General features: G+C 40.1%; 1 protein-coding gene across 1 annotated transcript; it reads right to left on the bottom strand.

Annotated features, from left to right (window-relative positions):
* Nucleotides 1-2392: 2392 nt before the first annotated feature.
* Nucleotides 2393-12426, bottom strand: CHRNA6 (cholinergic receptor nicotinic alpha 6 subunit). The gene is made up of 6 exons (XM_066181580.1): nucleotides 12333-12426; nucleotides 9928-10067; nucleotides 8718-8762; nucleotides 7585-7694; nucleotides 6460-7444; nucleotides 2393-2813 (listed from the first exon to the last, which is right to left on the bottom strand). The coding sequence occupies exons 1-6, from the start codon at nucleotides 12409-12411 to the stop codon at nucleotides 2691-2693; spliced, it is 1482 nt and encodes a 493-aa protein (XP_066037677.1). The 5' UTR covers nucleotides 12412-12426; the 3' UTR covers nucleotides 2393-2690.
* Nucleotides 12427-13933: the final 1507 nt, after the last annotated feature.

The raw sequence follows: 13933 nt of genomic DNA, 5'->3' as shown, positions 1-13933 counted from the left end.
ACTACTACACTTGTAGTCTCACTGCAATGTAGTCTCCTTGTGCTGCCTGATCCTGAGCTTCTCTAAATCTCTTTGCTGCTGGCCCAAAAAAGCATTCAGCATATTCCCCACAAAGGTCTGCCTCTAAAAACACAACTAGGGAGGACATTTGGGCAGACAGTCCTCCAATGGGGCCTTCCCTCTCTTCCACCTGCTCTGCCTGTGGATGACAACATTGCAAACCGCAAATCTTTCCAAAAAGCAGAAACCCTCTGCCTTAATACTGTCTCAACCTGTGCTGCCTCAGGCACTGGTTTGGGCACTGGTTTGCCAACACATTGGCATTGCTTGGCAAGACCACATGTATCACCCACTCACCAAAAGATAAATATAAAAAAACCTCTTCTGGGCCTTTTAGTGGAGGGAAACTGGAAGAGTGGTCTCCCTTGGGAAGAGAATGTAAAGAGATGTTGAGCTGTTGAATTGCTTCTGTGCTTTTAAAATTAATTCATAGATGCCATCACTCCCAAGGAGAGGAGAATTCTTGCTGTCAGTGGTACACTCATCACTGAGACATATTAATAAGGGGTGTTGCTGATGTGACTTTGGAGCTGATGGGGTGAGAATAGACCTTTCCTCTGGCTGTGCACAATGTGTGACTGAAGTCAACCTCTGGAATGGCACTAGCTCTAGTTGTAACTTTTCTTGTTCTTTTATTTAGAAGGTCCCCCAACCTTCAACAAGTGTTGGGGCAAGGAAAAATGTCATTTTTGTGTGGGCTCTTCCATGCCTGCTTGCAGGGGCACCCCTACTGCAGCCTTCTTCAGGGTGACATGCTGATATGATTCTTGTATCCCCCATCTTCCCTCTCTCTAGTAAGTCAAGTACTTTCAGAAAGCTGGCAGCAGTACATTAGGCTCCCAGTATTGAATGTGCCAAACACATCACAAAAGATGGTTCCAAAAGTTACTGAGTTGGAGAAAGGAAGGGTAAACAGTACACTAAAAGGAAACAGAAGATGACTTTTTAAATCAGGGATTTTGCTGAAGTCAGATTATTTACTGTAGGGTTGTAGCTGCCATGCTTAAGACACCAATGCAATGCATCTTCAGCTACAGTATTTTCATGGTTTGGATGGTCATAGAGTGTAACAGTGAATGCTGGCAGTCAGATGTCTTTTCTGTAGAAATGAAGTTTTTAGGCTCAGAATTGAGCTCTTGTCCTCAAATTTCCTTTCTTTTCCCTCACATTCTTTCTGATTAAGGAGCCAGTATAGTAAATGTCATTTAGTAGCACCTACAAACACATTTTACAACAGGAGATCTGAAAAAAACCCAAACCACAAATTCTTCAAGAAGGTGTATCTCAGGAGTGACATTTAATTGACAGGCTGACAAAATAAAACATGCTTTTACATACATCTGTCTGTTAGTCACTACATAATTGAACAACATTCAGGGGGATTACAGAAAATAATAGTTTTCTCCTACAGTCTGGATGGATTAAGAAAATTATATGACTGGGTGGATTAAGACAGTTATATTCTTGTCATTCCACCTTTATCTCTAACATATACACTAATACATTCCTATTCTCTTGATTATGAAACATCAAAAAGGAGTAAAAGGCCAGTCAGTGACCTCAGAAACAGGGAGTCTTACTTTCCAGGTAAGATGTTTGGAGCAGAGACTGATACATGGCAGACACTGAATACACTGCATTGACACTGTACAGTTAAATTTAGAGGTTCTCATAAGAGAGAAGGGCTTTGTATTCTTGGAGCTATTTGGTTTAATTGTAGCAGTGCCTTTTAAAGAAGAACCTTTCAGCACAAAACTTACAGGAATATAAACAAATGAGGGACTCTAGGGGCAAACCATCAACATTTTATAGAAACCACATCAGGAACACATCTGCTAAGGGTTTCAGGAGGAAGTACAATAGGATTGAGAGCTGGTTACAGAGCAGCAACCTCAGCCCCAAAGGACATGGCCCTACAGTTACAGGTTTGCCCACACAGCACAGACGCATGAGGAGCCATGTAACAGAACAGCACTGCACAGCTGTTTGAAACAAGGTGCTCAGCTTCACATTGGATTCATGGTATCCAGCCTTCTGCTGGGATATGCACAATCTAGGTTGGTCTTGCATTTTAAAAACACAAAACATCAGATCAATCCAGTGCTGTCAAACCAATTCTGTCTATGACAAGTAGCTACTCAGGGACAAACTCTTCTCTGTTAGGTTTATGTCTGAGCCTGAGCAAGCAAGAGTTTTCAGAGCAGAACCTGTGGACTAGGACCACTGTTTACCTAATGAGATATGTGGCTTGGAAATCCTACCGAAGCTCATCAAGGTCTTGGTACTCATTATCAGGAAGCAAAGGGGACTTCAGTCACATGGAAACGTAAATGGCAGATCAAACTAATTTTAAAAGATTTTAGAAACACATAGTTTTCAAATGTGTGTCTCACATGGTAACCATATTCTCATGTTAAGTCTGTCTGTCTTAAAATATGATTAAAATGTGTAAGATCTGTCTGATTTCAAACATAAGTGTAAACACATACTTTCTTGTTCTGGGACCCTCTGTAGCTGGATGTTGACGAGGTGGTGAGCAGAGGGGTTATGTTAGAGGAGAGAAATAGAAGGTAAATTTCTGAACCAAAAATGAAACAAGAGCAGAAGTGGATAAAAAGCAGTGGATAGAGTTATGTCTCTGCTATTAGTGGCTGGATAAAGAGCCCTACAGTCCCAAACACACAAAGGATTATAAATACCCAGAGAAATACTCTGTCTATCACCATAGCTACGTATTTCCAATCATCTTCCACCTGCAAAAGAATAAAAAAGAGAAGAATAAATTACATGTAATGTTACATACAATTGTGAATTGACATTATGCAGTAGAAATGCCCCTTGTGCTTGTGAATGTGAGGAAGAACACACATGCAAGTCAGGAATGTTGCCTGTCATGCTTACAGTTGCTGCAGTTTTCAAGTCTCTTCAGAGGGGTATGATTTTCTAATGGTATTTTACCACTTTTGGCTGAGAACATAAAACACTGTCCTAGTCTGCTAAGTTGTTCTAAATATTTTTGTCTGAGGGTAGTCCATCCATGGTTGTGGCTCTGATATAAACAAATAGGACCTGAGCATGTAGTGGGTACAGAGTGGGGTGGTTTAACAGCAGGCATAGCCACCACAGCTGCACATCTCTAAACTCTGTTGAAGGATATATCCTGAGAGCCCACAAGATGCAGTTTGCTATTCTGGTTTGATTTGAAACACTGTCTTGCCAATCAAGCCCCACTGATTTCAGGAAACTGGACACATGGATACACGGACTATGGCAATGCAAGGGTTCCAACTGAGCAAACTGCAGTGTCATGTGCAAAGCAGGACAGAGTGGATTTTGTATGGCTGAGAGACAGACTTTAGAACCATATTCAATGAAGTTGCTGTCCTTTGAACTGTACTGGACAAGAAACACAGCATCAGTAGAACATTCAAGCATTTAAACTAGTGACTAGTTAAGAGCTCTCTGCTGAGGGATCTTCCACTTGTTTTCCAAATTTTACTATATTTTCCTCCAAGAAAATACTGGGTTTAGGATTTAGATTGTGTTGAGGGTGAGGAATACAGCGGCAGGTATTAGGGAGTTGTCGTGGGTTTTGTAAAGAACATGTTATTCTATTTCATCTGGGTAGAGCAGAATTGCTTATCTTTGCCCAAATAGGTCAGCGTCACTTATCAGATGGTGGAGTGCTACTTATCTCTCTTCATTGTTTCACTACTTCCATGGGAATGTCTTCTGCTAATGAACCATTAAGAGTTCATCAATGACATTACACATTACAGTGCACTACTGTAAGCTGCTCCACACAGGGAGGAGGAGCCAAACCATCTTAACCTAGATAAAAAGGAGCCACAGTGCCACTAGGGATCCAGTTTTTCCACCGGATCCCTGGAGGAAGACCAGACCCATCTCACCCTTACTGGACCCTTTTTCTTCAACGGGACCATCTCTACTCCAACAGAACCACATCTGCCACTCCAGGAGGGCTTACTTTGGACTGCTTCCAACACCCTGACCAACAAGGTGTCAGGTTGTATTTCTGACACTGTCAGGGTTTTCTAGGATTTCTTGTTTATTTGTTTGCTTGCTTATTCTTCTGTACTACAACATCTGTATTTTTATATCCCTAGTAAAGAACTGCTATACCTATTCCCAAAATCTTTGCCTGACAGCCTTTTAATTGCAAATTTATGATAATTTGGAAAAGGGGGGAGGGGCTTACATTTCAAGGGAGCCTCCAACCCTCCCTGGCAGATACCTGTCTATCTAAACCAAGACAGGAGTATAAGTAAAATTTATGTAGGGTAAGTTTGAAGTTGTAAACTATAATAATGCCAATTCAGCCCAGGTGAGAAACAGATAAATAAGGTAAGACTTTTCAAGTTTTTATTTAGTTTAATCCTATCCAATTTATAGGACTAGTGAGAGGATAGTTGTAATATTCATTAGTGTTGGGTTGAGTGATAGGTATGTTATGAAAAAGAGGGTGGCCATGATAGTTACATAAGCATGGATAGAAACAGGCTGGTAGTCAGGGAAGAACCTTGGAGGACTTCTGAAAATCAGAAATGGAAACTGCACTTTGCATGAAAGAATATGCAGGAAGAACTCCAACAGCTGTAAATGTTTCTACAATTTTAAAGGGTTTTTATTTATATAGGACTCGTACATAACACCACCCATATTGCTTTGTACATCTGGCTGAAGAAGCCAGAAGCAGCCTCCCAGAATCATTTTTCTCAGTGCTTGCCTGAGAACAAATGCCAAGTTTTTTTCCCTGAAAAGGGGATTTTTGTAAATGAAAAATCATGCTTCCCATCTCTGGTATGTTCTGAAAGGTAAGATACAAAGCTGCTCATGAACACACTGGACTAAGAATAAAATTTCACGTGGCAGAAGAGATTTGCAAAATGCAAATCAACAAAACTAGCAAAGGAGGACTTCTCCTGAGTTGTATAATCAAGACAGCAAGTTATTTGGATGACTGCATGCAAAACTTGTTTTTGGGAGAGCATCAGAGAAAGCAGCTGAATCAGTACATGCATATGTTTTATGCAGCTGGTGTGATAATGAAAGCAAGGCAGAAATGTTTGGATTAAGCAAAGCACTAAGGCCACAGGTACTAAGCAGGGCTCAACTCAATCCCCATCCTCCTCTATGGTGATAGATTCCTGTCTTTTGCTCTAGGCTGGCATGTAGTGCATGTTCACTCTGTCACTTCAGCCACTAGCTTAACTCTACTCCTTTATTCAGAGATTTATAGATTTTGCTTTCAGATGAAACTTTTTCTGCAGGGCATAAAGAAAGGGGGGGAATAAAGGTGATCTTTAGGTTTCACAGAAGTTGTATGAATTTCAACAAAATATTCTGATAGAAAGTAGGCATATCAACATTTCTCTTATAAAGTTTTTGTGATTCTAAATAGAAATACAGCAGTATTTAGCTTTGAAATGGATTTTACCATCATAGAGCATTTAAAAAACTTCAAAACTAAAAGCAAAAATTCCATGACAGACCAAAGATATATGTTTCATTAGGTTCTAAACACTTCTAAAAATATCTTGAAGTGTCAGAGAATTTCTGTTTTTGTGATTTCTTGGCGTCAGAAAATTCTCTTGCAGCTTCTTTTAGTTGCCTGTGTTTACACATGAGCATGTGGCCCCAGAATCCTTTAAATTCCAATATGCACCATTTTCTAAGACAGTAATCCCAAATAGGAAAAAAGAAAATTATTTCACACAAGCAAACCCATTAGATGGTCTTCTTCCCCAGCAACTTGTCTTACTGCTTCTGTATCTTTAGCATTTCCTTCTTAGACCTTGTCCAGCCTTGATGGACTCCTTTGACCTTCAGGACTCACTCCAAAGGGACTCTGGAAATCAATTTCTTAAACAGGCCAAAGTCTAGCTGCCGGAGATACAGCTCTGCTGGCACCCCTCATAACTTTACCCCAAATCGAAAACTCTGTCATTCTGTGGTCTTTGTGTCCAGGGCCTCCAACTGTCACATCTCCCACTAGTCCCTCTCTGTTCATGGTGAGTCCAGTGGGGCACCTTCCCTGGTTGACTTGCTTCCTGTGTCAGGAAATTATCTTCCACACACTCCAGGAACCTCCTAGATTGATTCTTCTCTGCTGTGTTTTCTGTGCTGCTTATCTGTAGGTTCCTGGCATGAAATTTTTCCTCATGAAAAAGGGCTGGTGAGCATGATACTCCTTCCAGCCTCCTGTAGAATACATCATCTGCCTGTTCATTCTGCCTAGGTGGTCTGTAACAGACTTCTACCAGGACATGTGTCCTGCTGACCTAGCCCCTGATCTTTACACACAGGTACTCCATCTTGCCATTGCCACTGATTTCAACACAATCAAACAAGCCCCAGTGGGATGGTTCCCCCCCTTACCTCTTTGGTTTCATTTTGAGACCTCATGTTCTCTGCAATGAACTGGACGTTGCTAATGACATCCTTCACCTCTGGGGAGTACTCCATGTGCTCTGCCATACATTTCAGTGACTGATGGCTCAGCTGTCTTTTGGGGGTAGGGAGTTCAGTTGCCTTATCACAGTGACTGCACCATTGCTTCTTGGGCAATTTGGTGTCTCTGTGTTTGCTGTGCTTTGACTTGCCCAACTTACTGTCTGATGCTTTCTTGTTTTTTCTGGAGGTGTTTTTTTTCTTCTGTTCTAGTGGCCTCTGCATCAACAGGACTTTGGGGAGAAGGCTAAGAAAAATGGTCTGTACCCATCTGGGCATTGTGTGTGTTGTCGGAGTCCTGTAATGTATATTCAGGACAAACACCGTGATGACAATTGACAGAGTCACAAATATCATTGTGAAGAGTAAATATTCACCAACTAGGGGAATTACTAAAGAAGTGGATGGGATTGTTTCTGTGATCACCAGTAAAAATACAGTCAAAGAAAGAAGCACAGAGATGCAAAGAGTAACTTTCTCACCACAGTCAGATGGTAGGTAGAAAACTAACACAGTCAGGAATGAGATGAAAAGACAGGGAATTATCAGATTTATGGTGTAGAACATCGGCAATCTTCGAATATAAAATGAATATGTTATGTCTGTGTAGATCTCTTCACAGCAGTTATATTTGATATCATGTTTGTAGCCAGAAGCATCAACTATTTCCCATTCACTGTTTTCCCAAAAGTCATTCATATCTACTTTAGATCCAATGATCAGAAGATCAATTTTGGCTTTGTCATAGGTCCATGAGCCAAATTTGAGTGAACAGTTCTGATGATCAAATGGGAAAAAGGTAATATCCATGGGACAGGAGCTTTTAAAAATAGCTGGTGGGGTCCAGGTGATCATTCCATCATAGCGAAGGAGGGCTTTGGTCTTGCCTTCAACTTGAAAATCTCCCACAGCACTGGAAAGACAAATGAGCCAAGAAAAAAAAATTACCATGAAAGTAAAATGTAATGGGTGTTTTCATAGGTGCTGCAAGGGGATATTTTTGAAAGAAGAATTCAAATGAATCAATAAAATGGGTAAAATGAATCATCATACTTATTATACAAGACAATGTCTGGTTTCCAAATTTTATCTGCAGGTACCCGAACAAATTCAATGCCATCATATTGTTTGGGATCCCATTGCAGTTTGTAGTCATTCCAAATCTGGAAGAAGAATGAACAAGGATTATAAAACCTTAAATTACCAACAAATATCTGTTTCTCAGATTGTCCTATAAAATGACAGACTATGATAAAGTGTAGCATGTGGAGAAGGGGACAATGGTCCAAAAGACAGCAAGGCCATGACCTGGAAAAACACTGGACATGTGTGAATACTGCTCCCATGGATTGCTGCTCTCTTCTCTGTGATGGGATGGGATGCCAATTGCTGTGAACTGTTAGCATGCTGAGATCCCTCCTCTCTCTTGCAAGAGCCTTCTTACCTCCCATTGCTGAGAGAAAACAGGGCCTTGCTGCAGCACCCCACAGGTGAGAGGAGGACAGCACCAGAGGAGACCATCACCTCCATGTTTCCCCCCTGCACATGAACAGGCAGCTGCTGCCAGAAGACAGTATTGGTTCCACAGGACTACTGAAATACCAGGTAAGGGCAGCGAGGGATGCACAGCAGCTCTCCTGCTTTGCTGTCTATTGCCCTATCATAGGGCCATGCTCCATGGTCTCTCACCTATTGTAAGTACAATATCTTTTACAGAAAACTTTGCATGGACAACAATCACTGTCTGAAAAAAAAATGGTGCAAGTTAGATATATTTTCTTAGCAGTTTAGGTCCTCTAAGGATCCTTATCTATGTAAAAACACTAAAACTATCAGGAATAATGAAGGCATGTTCCATTTTCTAGTAAGTATTTTGGTGGGGATGACCTAGGACTGCAGAGCTGCATATTGAATCACTCTTTAAGGAGTACATCCTGATAGATTTTTCAGAAGAAAATCAATCATCATGAAGTTGGTGAAGAATATATCCCACAGGAACAAAAGAAGATGTAACTTCTAGATAAAAAGAATTAAGAAATTAATTTTTCAATTGTGGAGCTTCTCCTTATTCTTTTAAAAAATCCTTGTTACAAAACAAAAACTTATTATATAGATGTAATTTACAAGTAACACACATTTCATCATTTCAATGCAAAATGCATGAGAAATGCAACACAGACACTTACATGTCTTAGCCACAAATTTGTTTCCATAATCTGATTGACTTCATCCTATAAAGAAACACAAGCACAAAGAGTTATAGTATCCTGAGATAGTCAAAAACTTAGCTCATAAAACTTTAAAAGAGAATTTGACACTAACTGATAGCAGATTTCTTCTAGCATCTTTCAAGCGGTTTACACATTGTACACTGTTGTGTGCAAGCCTACTGAAAAATTAGTAAAACTTCACTGAAAGATAATGTTTTATAAATATCAGATATAAAGAAAGCTGCACTGCTTTGCCAGGCATTTGAGTATTGGTAGAGCACACAACATAGAGTTGCTCTGACCTGTACCAGAGGAATAAGGTTCTTCTTGTGGCTGTGCATTTTGTTGGATTCAGTGTTTAAAAAACTCTGATTACACAGAGCTGGTCGAGATTCAAGGAAAATGAATCCAGAATTGGTCAACATTCAAGGAAAATGGTGTCTGTATCACAGTGTTTTGAATTTCTATGCAAACCTCTAGAGCAGATGCACTTGACCAGCACTGAACTACGTAATTGTTACACAGAGACCTGCTTTTTACAGTCACTTATTGCAATTGCTGATCAGTCATGAATCAGAAATCAAACAGAAATCAAATCATGATGCTTTGCTTCTTCCACATTGCCTCTGTCCTGCCCAGCATGCTTGCCCCACATCTATTTACATTCCAAAACTTGCAACATTCATCCCCACCTCCATGCTTTAAAGCATCACTCTTCCACATGCCCCACTTTTCCCTTACATCATTTTGAAACAAATAGATTGAAAAAAGAATGCAAAAAAGGAGAAGATTTTTTTTCCCCTCAGGACTACTGGGAAAATTCCACAGGCCCACAGCAGAACTGGTCATGTGCTACACACAACACGGATGCATCAGGTGTGTGAAGAGTGGGCATTCAGTACTTCTGCCCTGGACTCTGATGTCTGCTACCTGAAGCAGAGGGGTTTGATGCTACAGAGTAAGGAAATGAATCTGAGTCATTCAAAACATTTGTTCAAACAACTGGAACAACTCATCTGACTGAAAGAACTGCAAAGATCTCAGCATGTGCACTTAGATACACATGAAATGAAAGCTAGGAGAGTTGTGGGTGTGTGCAGCCTTCACAATTACATCTCCTGCTTCAGCAATTTCCATGTGTTTACAACCTCCCCAAAGCTCACCCATATTCTGCAGTGAGTCTTACCACATTTGTAAGCTGTGTAATGGCCAGTTCAAAATACACAGTGACAGGATCAGACACATTTTCCACTGGCCTAATGAACTGATTGTACTGGGAGAAGAGTTTGTGAAATAACTGTTCCTCTGATTCACAGGCTGTGGTATCTGCATTGGTAAAGATAAAGAACAGGGGTAAGAAAAAGGGGTTTGTTCAAAGCCACCAGATCACAGAGAGGAGATGTTGCCAGTATGCTGTCAGTTGCAAGCATCCTCCTGCAGAATGTTGGCTGCTCCTTATTTCCTCAAATAGTAAGGTAATGGCTTCAGTGGTTGTATCTTCTAAGCTGGATTTAGCCTATCAGCCTCCATTTGGCCCACCCTGGTGTCACACCAAAGTAGAATAAGGTGGTGTGAAATATAAGAAGTCAAAATGTGACGGATTTAATCTTTGTGAGTCTTTCTGGTAAAACAGGAAGTTTATGAAAAGCATAGATACTTAGAAATTAAAAGGTTGAGGCTGCAACTACTGTATCAAAATCTCTATCAGGTGATTAGGTGACTATAATGATGTCTCCTAATCTTAAACATTATGACTGCATTTTATCCTTACTATTGATTTTTCCACTCTTTAGATAGCACAGTTTTTGTTTGCAGAAAGTCCATTTATTAAGTTCTATGAACAAGAAAAAAGTGGAAATGTTAACATTTCTTACAGAATAGCATGCATCTGTGTGATACAGAACTGTTCTTTGGGAACCAGCAGATCACAGCTGTAACCTCTCATTATTGAAGAACAGACTAGATGACTTAGAAAAAACAAAGTATGTGACAGGCACTGAGTTGACTCACTGCAGAGTTAAGAACAATGTTCCTAACCTGTTACACATAGTCCAAACCTGAAACAGTTATTTTCAAAGTGTTAAAGGCTATACACTTTGATTTCAAAAGGAAAATATTAAATTTTATTGGCTCTGGCAACATCAGCTCAGAAGAACAATTTTATTGAATAACTTTGCTGTTACAATACATTGTTGTAATTCAGCACCTAAAGTAAAAATATTTCATAAGGTCAATATTTATAATTTCCTTCTCATGTTGTGCACAGCTGTGTTATCAAAACTATATGATGATCCCAAAGATATTACCGATACTGAGGAAAAATTTGTTTTCAGACTCATTGTCATAAGTTTTTTGCATTAGTCCCAGACTACACTAGAACACATCAGACAAGCAACCACGATAAGCCCTTATGATTGCAAATATTAAGCATAGAAGGGGTTTGTGCCAGGCAGCATGGTCTCTGGCACAGCATAGCACATAAATTTGCAACTTATTTTTTCCTTCAGTGAACACAAGGGCCTATAGATGTGCAGATGTCCTGCAGGGACACGCTGGTCTCAGTATGCTGAACTTTCATGATTAGACTGTCCTTCCCCTGTTCTTGAAAAAGAGATTTCACCTCTAAGGTGATAAAAAGCATACTGAAATTGCAGGGGATTATCATAACTGCAAGAAGAAATGTTGGTAACTGGTCACTTACATGTATGGAAAGAAAACTCTAGTAAAAATTTGAAAACTTGATGTTTTGTTTCATCCTTTCAGCATCATTCAGAGAAGACACATGAATGTCTATAAAGTTTGGATGCTTTTATATCATGTATTGTTCCATTCAAAAAAAGAACTAAAAATTTCCTTTCCAGATTTCATCATCACCACCCATAGCACTGTGATTAGAAGTGCACTACTATGAGAGCATGAAGTCTCATGACTGAAGTAAATGCATCTAAAATAATGTTTCATTTGAAATTTTCCCACTGGCTTCTTAATAGACACATGCTTTAAAATAAAGTAACAAAGCAAGACAAGTATTTAGGTCTTATCTCATGGTGCTGCTTTAAGACAATTTTTTTTGCTTTGCTAAAATAAGCACTATATTTAATACACATCTTGGCCACCTGCAGAAGCAAGACGTTCAAAACAAATGTGTCCTAAAAGCAAAAAATCCTGCAAAACTCAGTGAGAGTTGTGAACAGAGATGACTGCACTATATTTAAAACAGAGATCATAAACAATATGGGAACAACAATAGATCAAGTTCTCACTTCTGAAAGTGTGAGTACTGACCATGCACATATGTAGCTGGCATTATTTAAGCACTTGCAAATTCAAGCACCAAATGAAATTACTAGGACCCCTAGTTAATTCCTATTGTTTTCTAGAAATAGTTCTTCCATTAGTTATCAAACAAAAATGAAGAGTTTTACATTAGAAAACTAGAATTGTTTTAGCTCTTTTCAAATACTGTTGAAATGTTACAGGTTTCAGGTTAGAAATAGTTGGAGGAAGATTTACATTGAATTTATTCAAGAAAACAGAAGCAGAGACAGTAACTAAAAAATATTCTAGAACCTGGTATCAAAGAGAGCCTACCTTTAATCCAGGATGTGAACACGAATGCCCACACACAGAAAGCAGAGTAACACCAACATAGCTGCATCTCAGGATGCATGGCTAGCAGCAGAATAGAGCTTCCTTCTGAGAACAGAGGTTTGGGGGAAGAAACAAGAGGCAAGAAGACATGAAACCCTCCTGATGGTAAGTAGGCAGTAGAAGGACGGATTTCTGGTTTGCATCTGCAGCAAACTCTGCAGCCTGCTGAGCAGAGCAAAGCCTTGCAGAGTTGCTTTCACTGCCACTATGCAAGAAGACCTTATGCCGTGCGGAGCGAACAGAGTCAGGCAGCATCCTATCAGGTGACTTCACATTTCCAGTCACCCGCACCCCTGCCTCAGGGAATGTGTAAGAGTGCAAGAGAGAGAGGGAAGGCAAGACACATGAGGACAGCCATCATGGAGAAGGGGGAGCATTCACTCAGCACTTCACCCTAGGGTTAAGAACTCTTATCATGCTAAAGCAGCTGCTTTATCTATTGCCCGGTGATCACCTGAGTGAGTCCGTCAGAATACAAAGAGGTGAAACAGCTTCTGTTTCTTAGCTGAGGACTGATTCTTCAGGTGATAAAAATGGAAGTTATATGGTTTTGACAGTCTACCAGAAGCCATACAAACCTTGAAATAAGCACAGTATCGAGTCACAGAATTGCATGACAGTATTCTCAGTGAATAAATCCAAGGCAAGTAGACTTATTATTGCCATCTGACAGGAGCAACTAAGCATGCTAAGTTCTTTCCTGACAGTCAAGTCAGCTTACAACATCAATTCTACTGTTTTTCCCTTGTGCGTACAGTCTCCTGTGCCAGTATGCTAGTGTGGAAATGGAGAAACAGAATAAAGAAAAACCACCAGGTACTGTTACAGGCCAAGTTCTCCGCAACAAGAGTGTTATTCTTAATCACAGAAGTTAAAAAAAACCTGATCTCATGATCCTTTAGAGGTTGATGCATGTTCCCTCCTCAGGTGTTCAGTACACGTGTCCTTGCAACAGGAATGCCTGAAAAGAATCTGTAGGAAAAGGATCTGAGAAACTGAGGGTCCTGTTTAGCTGCAGCGGGGTGGAAGGTTACTTAGTGCCATCCAGCTGCCCAGAAAGCAGCTCAGATAGGAAATCTCCTTTATGTGTGCTCAATCCAGCATGACCAAGTCCAAGTGACTGGATGAATGATTTGATCAAAACAGAAATGCTGCTGCATTTTCAGGCACTTACATTGTTGGGTAAGTGTAGAGAGAAGAAAAAAAAAAAGCCAGAAAATGAAAAAAGGATGCCTTTCATACTACAAAATACAGAAGCAAAGTGGCAGTGCAGAGTAAGAAAGTAATTCATCATTTATAGAAACTGTTAAAGTATTGTTATAAATGATCAGAGTCAATTTCCAAAATCAAAGATTTATTTAACAAATTTGAAAAGCAATTTCGGAAAACGCCACGATAAAGCAGGACAACACCGATCAAATGTTGGGTGGACAATCCGGGAGCAGCAAAGGGTGCTTCTCCGGAGTACTGCCCACAAATTCGGGGTCTCAGGGTAGGTGTTTTATACCATTTTTCTACCCTGAGGCATAAACAAGACGGTA

This window comes from Chamaea fasciata, unplaced genomic scaffold, assembly GCF_029207755.1.
Source record: "Chamaea fasciata isolate MVZ Bird 193981 ecotype frontalis unplaced genomic scaffold, bChaFas1.0.hap1 SCAF_4, whole genome shotgun sequence".
Classification (NCBI taxonomy): domain Eukaryota; kingdom Metazoa; phylum Chordata; class Aves; order Passeriformes; family Sylviidae; genus Chamaea; species Chamaea fasciata.
This window is presented reverse-complemented; position numbering and strand designations above follow the sequence as displayed.

Excerpts from the sequence above, each read along its gene's own strand:
- CHRNA6 (XM_066181580.1), bottom strand. The coding sequence starts at position 12,411 with ATGCATCCTGAGATGCAGCTATGTTGGTGTTACTCTGCTTTCTGTGTG. Across the intron at positions 8,763-9,927 it reads TTACACAGCTTACAAATGTG|GATGAAGTCAATCAGATTAT; the intron begins GTAAGACTCACT and ends GTTTCTTTATAG. Across the intron at positions 7,695-8,717 it reads CAAATTTGTGGCTAAGACAT|ATTTGGAATGACTACAAACT; the intron begins GTAAGTGTCTGT and ends TTCTTCTTCCAG.